This window comes from Prionailurus viverrinus, chromosome D2 (assembly GCF_022837055.1).
Source record: "Prionailurus viverrinus isolate Anna chromosome D2, UM_Priviv_1.0, whole genome shotgun sequence".
NCBI lineage: Eukaryota > Metazoa > Chordata > Mammalia > Carnivora > Felidae > Prionailurus > Prionailurus viverrinus.
Window position 1 is genome coordinate 78983472 of NC_062571.1, and position 16404 is coordinate 78999875.

The following is a 16404-nucleotide window of genomic DNA, read 5'->3' on the forward strand; positions in this document are numbered from 1 at the left end:
CCCACCCGTTAACAACTTTCCAAAGGAATCTGACGCGAGTGATTGTATTCTAATTACTTCGGCTCTTTGCTTTTTTCACGTAACCGTGGGTCTGGCCGCGGGCTTTCCGCCAGCCCCGCCTTCCTCGCAAGGCTGCACTGGGACCGCGGTCACGGTCGCGCGTGTGGGACGCGGGGGTCAATTCCAGGGAAGTGCCCGCCCCCCTCCTCTGGAGCGCATGACCGAGGGCCAGCGGGTCCCCGGCTCGGCAATCTGGGGAACTTCCTCGGGCCCGCGCGTGCGCGCGCGCGCGGCCGCCGCAGGTTCCCCTTCGCAGAGTCTCCCTCTTACTTTTAGGCTGGCGAGGGGCGTGCGAGAACCCGCGGACGGGAGGGGCGGGAGGGGCGCGCGGAGCCGGACACCGAGCCCCGCGAGAGGGCGGACCCGCGCGCCGCCCCGCCCGCGCCCCGCGAGCCGCGCCGTGCCCGGGCGCGCCCGCCCTGCCCCCGCCGCGGGCGGTCCCCGCTGCAGCCGCCCGCCCGCCCCCCGTCCGCACCCCCCCTCCCCCCCCCCCCCGGCCGCCGTGCCCGTCCCCAAGGCGGCTCGTCACCGCCGCGAGGCCAATGGGCTGGGCCGCGCGGCCGCGCGCACTCGCACCCGCTCCCCCTAGTCCCTCCCGCGCTCTCCCCGGCGCCGCTCTCCGGCCCGCGCCCAGCCCGCCGCCGCCGCCGTCGGAGCCGCCATGCAGCCCCCGCGCGCCTCGTGCCTCCCGCCGCCGCTGCTGCTGCTGCTGCTGCTCGCGGCGCCCGCCCCGGCGCAGCCGTCCCGGGCCGGACGCTCGGCGCCTGCCGCCGCCGCCGGGTGCCCGGAGCGCTGCGAGCCCGCGCGCTGCTCCCCGCCGCCGGCACACTGCGAAGGCGGCCGCGTCCGCGACGCGTGCGGCTGCTGCGAGGTGTGCGGCGCGCCCGAGGGGGCGGCGTGCGGCCTGCAGGAGGGCCCGTGCGGCGAGGGGCTGCAGTGCGTGGTGCCCTTCGGGGTGCCCGCCTCGGCCACGGTGCGGCGGCGCTCGCAGGCCGGCCTCTGCGTGTGCGCCAGCAGCGAGCCGGTGTGCGGCAGCGACGCCAACACCTACGCCAACCCGTGCCAGCTGCGCGCCGCCAGCCGCCGCTCCGAGAGGCTGCACCAGCCGCCGGTCATCGTCCTGCAGCGCGGCGCCTGCGGCCAAGGTACCTGCGCGCCCGGGGCTCCCCGCTCTCGCCATCCCGGCCCCGGCGGGCCGGCCGGGCGAGCCGAGGGGCGGCGAAGCGTCGCGGGGTGTTGGGGCTCCCACCTGCTGCGAGAGGCGGGGCCCCGGACCCCCGGTTGGGGGAACTTTCCGCGGGCCCCCTGGGGACCCAAGCTTTGCGCCCGGCCCGGGGCCGGCTCCGCGCCCGGCGGGTGCCCCGCGCGCTCTGGGCGGCAGCCCCGGGCCAGGGTGACGGGGCGTCCCTCCCGCTGGCCGGCTGCTGGGTGCCCCGCGAGGCACCACAGCGCCCCGGGGGAACACGGACAAACGAGACAGGAGTGTGCGCGTAGAGTTGAGAGAGGGATTGGGAAAGATGCCTTGTGCCGGAGGCGTCGGGACCGCCAGGACTCATTTCTGTCGCTTTGCCTTCCTTCTACTTCTCTGCATTCCGCCCCCCACCCCCCTGGCGCCTTTAGAGTTAAGCGTGCGTTCGTCTTATTATGGATCCTGTCCCGGAAAACTTTCCCGTAACTTTGTATTGGAAAGGAACGGTGTTCCCGCCCGCTCCGCGGTTCCCCCAGATGATCTCGCTGGGTTGGCACCGCTTGAGCCCCGCAGACTTTGCAGCGGCGTGGCCGCCTGCCTGCTTCCCGTGTTTTGAGCCAATCCTACAAAAATGAAAGTGGCTTTTTTTTTTTTTTTTTTTTTTTAAATAAGGGGAACGGAACTTTGGATCGCGGAATCTGAGGCGGGGAAGGGGTGGGGGGAGGCGGGATAGGGATGAAGAAGTGAACCCCTCCTCCTTACTTTCGCATCATTTCTGGCTCAACGAGACCCGTCCTGGCTGGGGAGGTGCCGGTGACCCAGCGAAGGGTGGGGAAATTGTCTCTCTCGCGGGACCTTCCAGAGGGATGCTTCTCCAGGCGGAGAGACCATGTGGAAAAACAATACGGAGTTCAGCTGCGGCCAATCCAGCGGTGTAGGGACGGGCGGGCTGTGCTTGGCAGCGCACTTGGCCGCAGCCTCCTACCGCGGGCAGTGCATGGAGAGGGAGGGAGGCAGGGGAGCCCAGCGCCAGGAAGTGGTCTAGATTTTCTTTGGAGAAATATGGTCCAACACGACCAACTAGGGCCTGGCACAGGTTGGCTCCCACGCAGAGAAAGGTGCCAGAGCCGTGGAGGAGAAATTGGAGGTTGTGTATTCCAGCAACACAGGAGCAGGGAGCCCGGCCTGCCCTCAGGAAAGAGCCTAGCCAGGGGGGAGGCAGGAGACTTCCCTCGGAGAGAAGTGGTCCAACAGCGACTGAGGTATGGCTGTGACGGTGCACAGGTGTGAGATTCCCGTTTCACAGATAGGGGAACTGAGGCTCAGTTACTTGCCCACGGCCACTCAGCTGGAATATGAACCCAGACAGCCTTCCTTGGTGCCAGCCTAGTGCTCAACCCCAAGGCTGAGAAAGAGAGGTCAGACAGGGTGACGGAAGTTTCTGGAAGGCCGGGAAGTGCATCCCGGGCGGCCTGCTCAGTCTGGGCAAAGCCTGAAACTTGCTTGGGAGCTGGTGAATAGATTGGTGTGGCTGGGGACATTAGGGGCGGGCAGCGAGAGTGACTCAGGCTGGTGGCACAGAGGCCCGGGCCTGAAGAGGCCGGCTGTGCTGTGTATTTGGATGTTCTTGGACCAGGGGCAGCTTAAAGAAATCCCGGCGTAGGACTCACCTAGCACCGGAGCGCAGAACTCGCCAGGGTGCCGAGTGAGGGCCACTGCAATGGTCTGGGTGTGGGGTGACGACACTGAAAAGAGCATCTGGCATATTTTTGTCAAAAACAAGCCAGCTGTTCCTGTGTGTAGTCTCACTGCTCGGGGTCTTGAGTCATTGGCACCGACTGAGCACCTGATTTATTGCCCGTGGAGTCACTGAGCGAGCTTCGCAGTTGGCAGAGGCATTAATAGTCGCCGTGTGGAGAGAAACAGGTCCTTGTCCGTGGGCCATGAGGCCCACAGCAGTCTCCCAGACAGCCGGCGTGGGGACAGTCACAGGAGGATGAGCATGGCGGCCTTGAGAGGAGAGAGAGACAAGAGGGGGCGAGGCTATTCTCACCCTTTTCTCTGCAAGTATTTATTGAGCGCTGTGGTGTGTCAGACGCCGTGTGCTTCTCTGCCTGGCACACGGGAGGCACCCGGTAGATATGTGGGCAGGTGATGAATGAATAAGTGAATGCATCAGGAAATGAGAGGTGCCTGAGACACAGGGCCATCCAGACTTCCCCTAATGGAAGGCCTTGTTTTTCCCATCTGCTGCCCACCCGCGCTCCACTCCTGCCATCTAGCACTCCACCCTTGACTTCCCAGAGGTGCCTCTGCGGACCGGAGCCTGGGAGCCAAGACTTCATTCAGTGGAAGCCCGGCCGGCGAGCAGGTCACTTGACGTCGTTGTTGAATGAGGTGAATTGGCAGCCAGTTCTGGCCGAGAGGGTTGGCGGGAATGCTCTCTCTTTTTGCTGGGGTGATCGCGGGAGGCCTGGAGCTGGAGGGAGCCGTGCACGGATGTGGGGAAGGAGCTCCCGAGACAGGAGCGGGCTCCATGATCTCCGAGATCCTCTGGAGGGTTTGTCTGGAGCAGAGAGCGAGCGGGGAGCCAGGAGGAAATGCCCGCAGACCAGCGGGCCCTGAGTTGAGCGGCTCTTTAGAATCATGGTGGATGGTTGGGTGGGGGAACGTGTCACCACTGAAAAGAAAGCACTTTTATCTGTAAGCTGTTTAATGAAGAGTTCAGACAGCGTCTCCTAAAAATGGTTCTGGAGGTGAAGGCAAATCATCTATTTCAGAAATCTCGGGCCACCCGGGTGGCTCAGTCGGTTAAGCGGCCGACTTCAGTTCAGGTCATGATCTCGTGGTGGGTGGGTTCGAGCCCCGCGTGGGGCTCTGTGCTGACAGCTCGGAGCCTGGAACCTGCTTCCGATTCTGCGTCTCCCTCTCTCTCTCTGACCCTCCCCCGTTCATGCTCTGTCTCTCTCTGTCTCAAAAATAAATAAACATTAAAAAAATATTAAAAAAAAAAAAGAAATCTCAATGCTGCTGTCAGGGTTTGGATGGGAAAGTGTCCAAGTATGAGAACAAAGATCTCTCATCTTTCACCACTAGCAGCTTGGATTCATTTAAAGCAAAAATTCGCTGCTGTCAGGAAATTATAACGGAGAAAGGAATTGCAAGTAATATAACAGTATAATAATAAAGGCTAACATATATTTAGGGCTTATTCTGTGCCAGGCACGTGTCAACCCATTTGACCCTCCTAGAATCGTGGGAGGAGTGTGCTCTAATCTTCCCTGTGTCCCAACTGGGAGACAGAGTCACAGAGAAGTTCCTTGTCCAGGACTTGAACCCATGCATCTGGTCCAGGGCGCATTCATAATCACCGCGCTGTGCTGTTGACAGAGAAACTAAGATTATAAGCCAGCTCCAGCTAAGCCGCGGCTAATAGCTGGAATAAACAGTGCTCCAGATGGCCATGGCCTTGAGATGAAATGTAGGACACCTCCCAGCTCTCATTCCACAGGCACGAGAGTTGAAGGACATGGCTGCCCCAGTTGCCGTCAGTGCAACTTTTGCTACAGAAAAGCAAAAGAACAGAAGGGGCTGGAAGAGAGGTGTTTCCAAACCAGAACCCTCGGCCCCAGACTGCTGTTGGGGAGAGAAAGTCCCCTCTGGATTCCCAGACATTGCAAAAGACTAGCCAGCACTACAGATCTCTGCTAAAAATGGACGAGAAGCCAGGAAAGAGGCCTGAAAAAGACTTCTCAAAGCAGCAGGCTACTCCGTTTCTACCCCTAGTACCCACCCCAGGAGAGCCCACCCCACCCCAAACGGCAGCCCAGACAAGCCTGGGAGCTCTCCCGTCCTCGTTCTGGTCCTGGTCCCAACATCGCCGTTCCCCCCCCCCCCCGCCCCCCAAATCTCTCCTCCCCCACCCTGATGAGGTGGAGCCTCGCTGTGCATTCCTGGTAAAGAGCCACCAGCTTGGAAGAAGAACCGTCTTTTCCACGGTTTAGAAGGCTTTGGTCTCTCCGGTTGGTTATTTGCCTTTATTCTCTTGTCGGTTTTGCTAAAGAGTTAAAATATTAAAGTTTGACAAAATTAGTAAGTTAACAGTGTCGAAAGCCAAGTGTTTGAGTTATTTCATTCCGTCCAGAAGAGCTGTAAATAGGTTGCATTAGAGCTTAAAATAACCGCATTCAGTAGGCGATTCTGGTGGGGACCATGAGCTAACTGTGGTCAGGCGTCCGACAGCCTCCGGACCGCGGGGCTGGATTCTGAGTCCATTTGGAGTTGTGTGATCCTGGACACTGTTTCGTGCCTTGGATTGAGAGATCAGACTTTCCATGGGCCTGTATATCAAGTGAATAAATAGCTCTGGTCGGGCTTAGTTTGAAGAAGAAATCAAGCTTGGCAGCGGCTGAGGGTTCCTTGGAAGGCCAGCTGGTGTGGAGGGACTGGCGGGCTGGCCCCTGGCTCTGACCCTTCGAGACTGTTACCTCACCAGGTGACCAGCCCCCGACATCTCAGAGCCTCAGCAAATGGTCTCTGAGGTCCCTTCTAGCTGGAATGGTCTGTGATTCTTGTAAGGAAACTAATCTAAAAACCCGTGGTCACGTGGCCCATCTTGGGCCTGGTTCCCTTGTACGTTAGCTTTTGCTGGCTGGGGAAAATCCCTGGTTGACCATCGTGGTGACATGCCCACCCCTGAGACGGGAGCTCCAGTGAACCTGGTGCCTCTCCCTGCTTTTCCCAGAGGCCCCACGGCTGGGCTGGAGTGGGATCCTTCTCGAGTCATTTCGTCTTTCTTTCCCACCTTCCTTGCCATTAAAGAAGAAGGAAAAAGGGAAGGAAGGAAGGAAGGCAGGCAGGCAGGCTGGCAGGCAAGAAAGGAGGCGAGAAGGCAAAGAAAGAAAGGGAGATAGAATTAACGTCAACAGAGGAACTGAGACGGGCTTTTCCAAAAGGCCCCCAGAAGTGATAGCGAAGTTGGTGTGACCCAGTGCTGCTGGGTGACGTGTGTCTAGAGCCACCGATGGTCACCAGCTAGGATAACACAGCACCAGATGGAAATGAGCGGCAGCGAAGAGGCCAGGCCACTTGCTGCTCAGAGGGTACAGAATTTAGCGTTTGGAATTAGTGACGTGGATTCTATTTCTAAGTTTCTTCAGAGCATTTATGGAACACCTACTGTGTACTCAGAAGGGGGTCGAAGGGAGTAAGGCTAGCAGCCCACGATCTCAAGGACTTCGTGCTGGATCACGCGATACCCGGCCTCAGGAGTCGGATCAGCACTTTCTTTCTTTTTTTTTTTTTTTTAATTTTTTTTTTTTAAATGTTTTTTTTTAATTTATTTTTGGGACAGAGAGAGAGCATGAACGGGGGAGGGGCAGAGAGAGAGGGAGACACAGAATCGGAAACAGGCTCCAGGCTCTGAGCCATCAGCCCAGAGCCCGACACGGGGCTCGAACTCACGGACCGCGAGATCGTGACCTGGCTGAAGTCGGACGCTCAACTGACTGCGCCACCCAGGCGCCCCGATCAGCACTTTCTAAACGTGGGACTTCGTGTGTGTGACGTAATCTCTGTAAGCCTCAGTTTCCTCATCAGTGGAATAATAATAAAAACAATAGTACCTGCGTACATATGTCCTTGGGTTGCCGGGGGGTGGAAGCTCCTAATTATATGAAGTGCTTAGAAGTGTACCTGCTGCGTTACTAGGACCCAATCAGCATTAGCTGTAATAATAGAAACAGCCATCATTTTTGAGACATCTAACAGGGAGTCAACTCGGCGGGGCGAGTGCTGTAAGGATCATGTCTTCCTGGGGATGAGGTGGGCAGGTGGGTTACAGAAGGCTTCGCAGAGAAGGAAGGTGGGGGGGGACATGTGTCCTGGAAGCTGACTTGGAATTTGCCAGTAAATATGTTTGAAAGTTTCTCTGGGCAGAGGGACTCAGACGCCACTGTCCCTGTTACCCCGTGAACCCCCTGGTCCTTGCCTATGTATCATTTGACAAGTGTGTGACTTTTCTTTCTATTTCTCTCTCTCTCTTTCTTTCTTTCTTTTGTTCTTTCTTTCTTTCTTTCTCCTTCCTTCCTTCCTTCCTTCCTTCCTTCCTTCCTTCCTTCCTATTTAGTTTTGAGAGAGAGAGAGCGTGAGAATGAGTAGGGGAGGGGCAGAGAAAAAGGGAGACACAGAATCCGAAGCAGGTTCCGGGCTCCCAGCTCTCAGCACAGAGCCCGATGCGGGGCTTGCACCCACCAGCAGGGAGATCATGATCTGAGCCAAAGTTGGACGCTTAACCGTCTGAGCCACTAGGCGCCCCTGTGTGACTTCTCTTGAGTGAAGAGCTGGGACACCTGAGCTTTTACAGATGTCCCCTTGTTAACCCTGCCTGGAGGGACTTTGTGACGCTCAGGAGATGGCAGTGTTTAGAAGCCCTGAGAGCTTCTTGAATAATCCTTGTTTTGGGAGCGTCTCACATGGAAAGATTTGCCACATTGAAGTGTGGGAGCCTACCGGCTACCCTATTATTTGAGATTCCTGGGACAAATTGTCAAGTAAGCGCATTGCATGAACACGGTCCTCCCCAGCATCACGTGACCGTGGCCCACTCCCTCACCGGGGGCTGATCCTGCGCCCTTGGGCACATGGTGGTTTCGGAGGGCACGTTGTTGTGGCTGGAATTTTTGATAGTTTTCAGATTTGAATAAACCCTAAGTGAGTCAGAGGCTTGTGCAATGCCTTCAGGCCTCAGGAAACATCTTTTTCATTAGTTGTGCAATCAGATCTTGAGAAGAAGACGGTAGGCCTGTGTGTGTGACGAGCTGTTTTCTTCTCAGGGTTTGGCGAGGTTTGCGGGACGGTTCCCTTTCACATCGTCTCGGGTGAGATTTCAGCAGCTCATCTAGCACTTGAGTCATCTCGCACCCCGTGACTGGGAGAAGCCCTGTCTTCGGTGCCACTATTCCAGGTGGCAGTCACCACTTGGTGGGGATGGATGGACACAGAGTTCTGCCAGTTGGGGTTGCCCAGGCAGGCGGCTGCCAGCCAGATACGGAGGAGAGAAGGCTCAGCGTCTAGCGGTCACATCTGGTTTTCTCCGGCGGAGTGAGCTAGCCGGGGGGGGGGGGGGCGGGCAGGGACCCCAGGACGGCCGGGTGGTGGGTCACAGCCCTGGAGAAACAGTGACCCCCAAAGAGCTACTGCCGCTGGGTGTGCTCTGGGAGGGGACACTGTGCACCCTGAGTTAGGGGCCTGCTGCCTCCTTGGCCACTAGGGCCACCCAGGGAGGGAATGGCATTGTCCTCGCTTCCCAGCTCAGGAAACAAGAGGAGGCTCCAAGCAGTAGGTTGTAACTGACCAAGGCTCCCTGGCAGGATGAAGCAGGGCTGGGATTGGGACCCAACTCTGTCTTACTCCCAAACCATTTTGAGACTTCTTTTTTATTTATGTTTTTTAATTTATTTTTGAGAGAGAGAGAGAGAGAGTACAAGTGGGGTAGGTAGGGGCAGAGAGAGAGGGAGATAGAGGGTCCAAAGCGGGCCCTGCGCTGAGAGCAGAAAGTCTGATGCGGGGATTGAACTCACAAGCAGTGAGATCATGGCCTGAGCCGAAGTTGGACGCTTATCCGACTGAGCCACCCAGGCACCTCAAGACTTCTTTGCCTCGAGTGTTACTTAGAAGACTGTTACTGAATCTCCAAGTATTTCGGGGGGGGGGGCGGTTTCCAGCGATCTTTTCTGTTCTCGATTTCTAGTTCAGTTCCACTGTGGTCTGAGAACATACTTGGTATGATTTCTGTTCTTTTAAGTTTGGTAGGGTGTGTATTCTGGTCTGGAATGTGGCCTGTCTTGGCGAGTGTTCCATGTGAACAGCAGAATATTCTGCTGTGGTTGTCGGATGGAGTGTTTTATACATGCCAACTAGGTCTAGTGGACTGATAGTGCTGTTCAGGTCAACCCTGGCCTGACTGATTTTTGGCCTGCTTGGTCTGTCGGTTCGCGAGACAGGTGTGGCAAAGTCTCCTGAGTCTGCTCCAAAGCCCTGACCCGCTGTCTCCTTTGTGACCTCCTGGTGTCAGGAGACCTGGGTTCTCGTACTTGCTTGGACCTTTTGGGGGAGTTCCGAACTCCCTTCAGCCTCAGTCTCCTCATGTGTAATATGGGGATAACGATGCTGCCTAGGAGACCTCAGAGGGACACTGTGAGAGTCAGAGGAGAGAGTGGCTGTGAAGCTGTGTGGTCATCTGGGAGTCCTGGAGCATTGCACCTGCAAGGAATTAGGACCCTGAATTGGCACTTCCGGACTCTTCCGGGGCTCCTGGTACAACCAGCACCAAGCCGTGGAGCCAGAAGGAGGGAAAAAGTAATACGCTTCCTGTGTGTTTAAGACATGGGTCTCCTCTGGGCGTGTCCCCCCATCCCACTGAGACACGATAGCCCTTGGCCAGGGCGACTGAATTATTCGTAAGCACTGATGCTCTGTTTCAGGGAAGCCAAAGGCCAAGTCCACTACCATCAGCGCTTAAGGGAAGAACACTTTGGCTCAAACCACTAGGAACTGGGAATTACTATACCGAGCACACTGCCGTCTCCACTGTGCCTCCAGGGAGCCTGTGGCGTGCGTTCTGAGTTCCTCAGGCTGAGCTTCTGTCGGACATCTGCTGGCCAAGAAGTGGCCTGAATTGAGGTTCTCCGGCTTGAAATTGCTGGAGAAATTCATCAAATGTATGAATCCGTATTCCAAGATATGACACTTTTGACATTTTGGGTTCTGAAAACTAGAGCCCAGTATGGGTTCAGCCCTCACCGGAGAAACCCAGGAGAAGTCTGATAACAGCACAGAAGGCACAGGAGGAAGGGCAAGGATTGGAGACTGTCGAGAAAGGACCCACGTGCCCTGATTCCCTCCTGTGTGTGTGTGTGTGGGGGGGGGTGGTTCTGCGGTGTTCTCAGACACAGCCATTTCCTTGGAATGCCCATCACTGGCCAGCCAGACAGTCCTTCGTCCTCTGAAAAATACTGTGGGCTTCCACAGCCCATCTCTGACCACGGCCGCACCTCATTTTCATGTTTTCTGGGGTTTTGTGGACAAGAACAACTCCTTCCCTTCAGAGGGCTGGCCATAGTCCCCAAGTGCCTCGTAGAGAGGACCGAATCCCAGAGCGTGCAGCCTGAGTGTGGAAGGGCCTTGGAGATCTTGTAGCCCAACCCTTCCCTTTACAGATGGGGAAATGGGCACCTAAGGGAAACATGACTCACGAGCTGCCCAGCTCATCAGTGGGGAGCCAGTGCGGACTCCATCCTGAGGCCCTTCCCTCGTCAACCACACCTTCCTGCTGGAAGCAAGTGGGTGTTTGGGAGAGGACAGGGTCCATCCATATGATTTTCCCACGAGGCTGAGAAGCAGTGGGTACTTTGGCTTAGTCTCCCAAAATGATGCTAAAGATAACTGCCCCCCCCCCAAAATGATCTCCCCTCCAAAAGAATGATCTCTTTCAGTTGGAAGATGATCCCAAAGCCATGCACGTAATGACTGATTTCTCCTCTCAAGAGTTCTAAGCACATATTATTAATGCCTCTGAACTATAATTATAGTGCTCTCGCTGAGGGGAAAGAAAAAAAAAAAAACAGTACAAATATCATGGTGGACACGCCAGATAAATCGGGGCTGAGATGCTTCCTTGTCTTTTAAGCTGCGGTTAGATTTTCTTTGAGATGACTATACCAAGTTTTCCCTCTCTTAGCATCAAGGCTCTTTTTACTTTTTATTTCTTTTACTGGACTCTGTAGACGTCTCAGGACATGAATTCATACATTTGATGACACATTTTACCATATCAGTTTTTCAAAATTGTAAATATAGTCTAATTACATCGCAAATAAAGAAAACTGGCAAAAAGAGCCACAGTTTGGCATCTCCATCATTTGTGTCCCAAGCATTACCAGCGTCTGGTTACCGAGTCCCCGCTGTGTGTCTGTCTGAGCTGTGGTTGCTGTGGCAGGGGATACTGAAATGAACACTTTCATGCTCTTGGTTACTTTTGTATCTAGGGTTATTCCCCAGGGCACATAGTAAGAAGTGCGACTGGATGGAATAAGGCTTTTTTAATGCCCCTCGGTGTATATTGCCAAGTCGTCTTCCTAGAGGGTTGTACCCGTGTTCGTGACCATCAACTGTAGAATTAGCAGCGTCTTAAGTCACTGAAAGTTGAGACGGGCAACAAGAAATTCCCCTAAAAGAAAACCTTCAAGATAAATGGAACAGGATGATGCCAAATGAGTCGTTCTGTTCACTGAATAGATCACCTGGTTGGTCGTTCAGTTATTTATTTATTTATTTATTTATTTATTTATTTATTTATTTATTTAATTTTTTTTAATGTTTGTTTATTTTTGAGAATGACATAGAGCATGAGCAGGGGAGGGGCAGAGAGAGAAGGAGACACAGAATCCAAAGCGGGCTCCAGGCTCTGAGCTGTCAGCACAGAGCGCGATACGGGGCTCGAACTCACGAATCGTGAGATCATGACCTGAGCCAAAGTCGGATGCTCAACCGACTGAGTCACCCAGGCACCCTGGTCTTTAAGTTGTTTTTATTTTCAGGTGGTTTCAGATGCTTTTAAGAGATAATCAATGTTTGGGGTAGAGTGAACACTTCAAAAACTTGGTTTTTACCCAGTGATAGAGTTGTGATCCCAGACTGTCTGACCTGGAAGCGGTCCTGTGTTTGTTAGGTCATCTTATCTGACCCTACTGTTTTCAGTGAGGAGCCAGGACCAGCCAGGGCATGTGAAGGTCCGAGGTCACAACCCAGGCTGTGACCGAGGACTTGAGTGCCTGGACACCCAGCCCAGGCGTCTCTGCACTGAGCCTCCCAGATATCCAATTCTGCCCAGGATGCAGGAGGAGGCCAGGATGTTTTTGTTTGTTTTGCAAAGGGAAGAATATGTTTATTCAAACGTTTTGTACACACAGAAATATGACATGAGCCACATAGATAAAATCCATCTTTCTAGTTGCCCCATTAAAAGAGTTAAAAAGGTACAAATGACATTTTTTTCTTTTTTATTGTAGTTGTATTGAGGCGTAATTCGCATGCCGTGAAATTCACCCTTTTAAAGTGTATGGTTCACAGTTTCTGTATATTCTCAGAGGGGCGCAGTTATCACCGTGGTTGAATTCTATAACATTTTCATCACTTCCAAAAGAAACCCAGTACCCAGGGGCACCTGGGTGGCTCGGTCGGTTGAACGTCCGACTTTGGCTCAGGTCATGATCTCACGGTTCGTGGGTTCGAGCCCCCACATCAGGCTCACTGCTGTCAGTGTGGAATTGGCTTTGGATTCTCTGTCCCCCCCCTCTCTGCCCCTTCCGTGCCGTCTCTCTCTCTCTCTCTCTCTCTCTCTCTCTCAAAACTAAATAAACGTAAGAAAAAAAAAAGAAACCCAGTGCCCATCAGCACACACTCCATACTTTCCCTCTGCCCAGTCCTAGGCAACCACTAAATCTGCTCTCTGTCCCTCTGGATTTGCCTCTTCTGGACAACTCCTACTAACGGAATTGCACCCTATGTGGTTTTTGGTGACTGGTTTCTTTCACTTAGCATAATGGTTTCAAGGCTCATTCACATCGTAGCATGTGCCGGTGCCTTAGTCCGTTCCATGGCCACATCAGACTCTCTTGGGTGGATATAGGAAGGCCAGACTTTGTATTCTATCGATTCTCCCTGACGGGGAATCCTAATCCCAGCCGGGAAAGTCACGTTGAAAGTCTGAACTGTTGAGGTGGCCCTGGCTCGTTCTATTGGAAGAAACCAGAGCACGTGACACAGGAAGCCAGCATTGAAAACAGCAATATATGTATTTTTTAATTTATTTATTTAAATTCAAGTTATTTAACATACAGTGTAGGTAGTGATGGTTTCAGGAGTAGAACCCAGTGATTCATTACTTACATATGACACCAGTGCTCATCCCAAGTGCCCTCCTTAATGCCCATCCCCCATTTAGCCCATCCCCCCACCCAACACCCCTCTAGCAGCCCTCAGTTTGTTCTCTGTATTTAAGAGTCTCTTATGGTTTGCCTGCCTCTGTTTTTTTTTTTAATTCTATTTTTTAAAATTTACATCCAAATTAGTTAGCATATAGTGCAACAATGATTTAGGAGTAGATTCCTTAATGCCCCTGACCCATTTAGCCCATCCCCCCCCCCAAAACCCCTCCAGCAACCCTCCGTTTGTTGGGTCTCTTAGGGTTTGTCTCCCCCTCTGTTTTTATATTATTTTCCTTCCTTTCCCCTATGCTCATCTGTTTTGTCTCTTAAAGGAAACCGGGAATATTCTATATGGATGGGAATTATATGCTGACAGGAAGAGATCAGGAAATGCACTTCTCAGATTTATTAGATCATATAACTTTGTAGGGAGCTGGAAAGGATGTCGGAAATGGTCTAGCCCACCCCCTCATCATCTTACTGCTGAGGTAACTGAGGCCCAGAGAGGGGAAGTGGCTTGTCTCGGGTCTCAGGCCCCGCTTTTCACTTCTTCCTTGAGCCAGAGATTCCCCCTGGCTTCTGTCTCGGTTTCCTAAGTTACCCTCCTTCTCCTCCTTGTATCGGGCTCATCACAGATGGGTATGGGGTACTTCCTGGGAGGAACTGTCCCCTTCCTGGATGGAGGGCCTTGGTTCACAGTCACATCCCTCCCTGTGCCTTCCCGGTTTCGCCTGGCTCCCAGGCCCACCCTCCTCCACCAGGGGGCCGTGGGAGGGGAACCATGACCGCTGAGGGGTGCGTTCCGGGGGGGCCCCTTGAGCAACTCCGCGGTTGCCTCCCAGCCCCACTGCTTACGGAGGCAGAGCTGCCCTGGCCGCTCCAGACATAACAAGTAGGAGCAGTCGGAGCAGGAAGAAAACCCAAATGAGAAATCTGGGAAGGTCAAGACCGGAGCCAGATGCTTATCAAGAGGAACATTAATAGTGTTTTTGTGAACTGAGCGGTCAGCCGTTTCCCTGAAGGTAATAAAAGACACATCATGCTGGGCATTCAGGAGACTTCGGGGGAAAAAAGTCGTGCGGTGGAATGGATCGGACCCTTTTCCCCCAGCACGGACAATAATAGGTCGGGAAAGACTGTCAGAGGCCGCAATACTGACCAGACCGGAGCATTCACTGCGGTGCGCAGGGAAGGGCTTTTTTTTTTTTTTTTTTTTTTTTTTTGGCCGATGAAACTGAAAAGTAATGATCAATGACAGGCGCCGTGAAAACATAGACACGTTGTTCTGGAAAAGGCACCTCTTTACTAGTAAAGTTGAAGCTGCAACAGCGAGCCGCCCTTGTGACTGACGGCACATTTAGGGGTTCACGGCCAACTGGCCAGGTGCCCCCCACCCCCAGAGCCCGTTGTCGGTCGGGAGAGGCGGGCTCGGGCTCAGGCTTGTCTGGGGCAGGGTCAGAGTGTGCGCGCCCCCCGCCTTACCCCTGCATCATCTGCTGCCCGGCCTCTGCAGGCGGCTCCGTGCTCAGGGCCCCGTGGGGCTGGGGGGCACCTTCGCGGTCTGAGGGCTGGCGTCAGGCGAGCTTTTCCCACCCTCGGCCATCTGGGAGACTGTGCCGGAAAGGGGGGCTGCCAGCATTTGGAAGCGCCAGTGTGGGCTGGAAATTGAGGCCAGGCTCCCAGGCTCCGCCTCCTCTTCCTCCTTTCTTCATTATGAGGAGAGAAATAGGTCACCCTGGACTCTCCTGAATTTCATTTCTTTATTTCTGTGCAGAAGACAGGGAGCATGGGAGTGCATCATGCAACCTTAAAAAAAAAAATAGTAATAATAACAGTGGCTCCTTGTGAATTCAGTGTATTGTTATTTTTTTATGACTTTTTAAAAATGTTTTTTAATTTATTTTTGAGAGAGAGAGGGAGAGTGTGTAGGATCGGCCAGGGTAGGGATAGAGAGGCGGGGGGGGGGGGGGGGGGGCGGGACACAGGATCCGAAGCGGGCTCTGCACCGACAGCAGAGAGCCCGATGCAGGGCTCGAACCCATGAACCGTGAGATCATGCCCTGAGCCAAAGTCAGAAGCCCAGCCAACCAGGCGCCCCGTGAATTCAGTTTATTTTAACAAGGAGGGGTCCAAGGGCCTTTGGCCTGGAGAAGTTTGACTCCAGAACTGTGTCTTCCGTTTCCTTCTTCCTTAGATTTGCAGACGGTGGCCCTGATGATGCACAGGATTTTCAAGTTTATTTTAGACCTCAGCCTCTGCTGCCGTGGCCACAGCCAAGTGATACCTGTCTCCCTCCTGGGCATTTTTCTCTGCAAGGTTCAGAGCAACCTCGTTGTGCAGGGGCCCCTCTGCGTCAGGCCCCCAGCGTCCTGGAATTTGCAGTCACAGCACTGATTAGAATGGGGGTCTGGTTTCCCGGAATGTGCAAAGTCTCGCTTCTGTTTCTGCTGCCTCCACACCCCAGACCAGCGCTGGGCCAGCCTCTGGGTTGGAGCTGTTCCTGACAAGCTTACTTGGAATTTAATGGAGTGGGACAGACAGATCGCAGTCGCTCAAACTGAAAACGTGGAGAAAATGAGTTTTTCGGGGCATCTTTGCTGCCTCCACTGGGTTATGCTTCTTCTCCTCCCAGGCAAGCCGCTTGCAAACAGGAGGCCCCATTCCCTTTGCACATCGTGACTCATTACCCATTGGGAACCTGTTTAAATTGATTCTCTGCTGACCCTCAGGGAGAAAGTAGTGAAAGTTCACTGCAAGGCGAGGAAGCCTCCTTCTGTTTCTCCGCCCGCCCGCCGTCTGGCTCCTGTAATGCAGCCTGCTGCTTCTCTTTCTCCCCCCCTTGGCTGGTCTGGCCTCTCCCACCCCTCTCACAGTCATTCTTGAATTCATCGTGCAACCTCACAAAGAGAGCTTTTCTTAGTGAAAAATCATCCCCCTTGCCCTCCCTGAATGTGGACCAGCACCTCTCCCAGCTGCACGGTGTCAGGTTAGTTAACCGCCTGCTTCCTGGTCCCGTCTCCACACCCCTACCCAAGTGGGAACAGGTGGCCCGCTCCTGCTTCAGGTGCCCGCACTCGGCAGAGTTGTGGAGCCCAGTTCCAATGCTGACATCAAAAGACCCTGATGTGTTGGGGCGCCCGGGTGGCTCAGTTGGTGAGGCATCCGACT

General features: G+C 54.3%; 1 protein-coding gene across 1 annotated transcript in view; it reads left to right on the forward strand.

Annotated features, from left to right (window-relative positions):
• The first annotated feature begins 667 nt into the window (after positions 1-667).
• HTRA1 (HtrA serine peptidase 1) overlaps positions 668-16404 on the forward strand; it is a 51287-nt gene continuing 35550 nt past the window's right edge. The window contains exon 1 of the mRNA XM_047825141.1: positions 668-1205. Within this exon, the coding sequence (XP_047681097.1) occupies positions 722-1205 (484 nt within the window). The 5' untranslated portion in view covers positions 668-721. The remainder of the gene's footprint in view (positions 1206-16404) is intronic.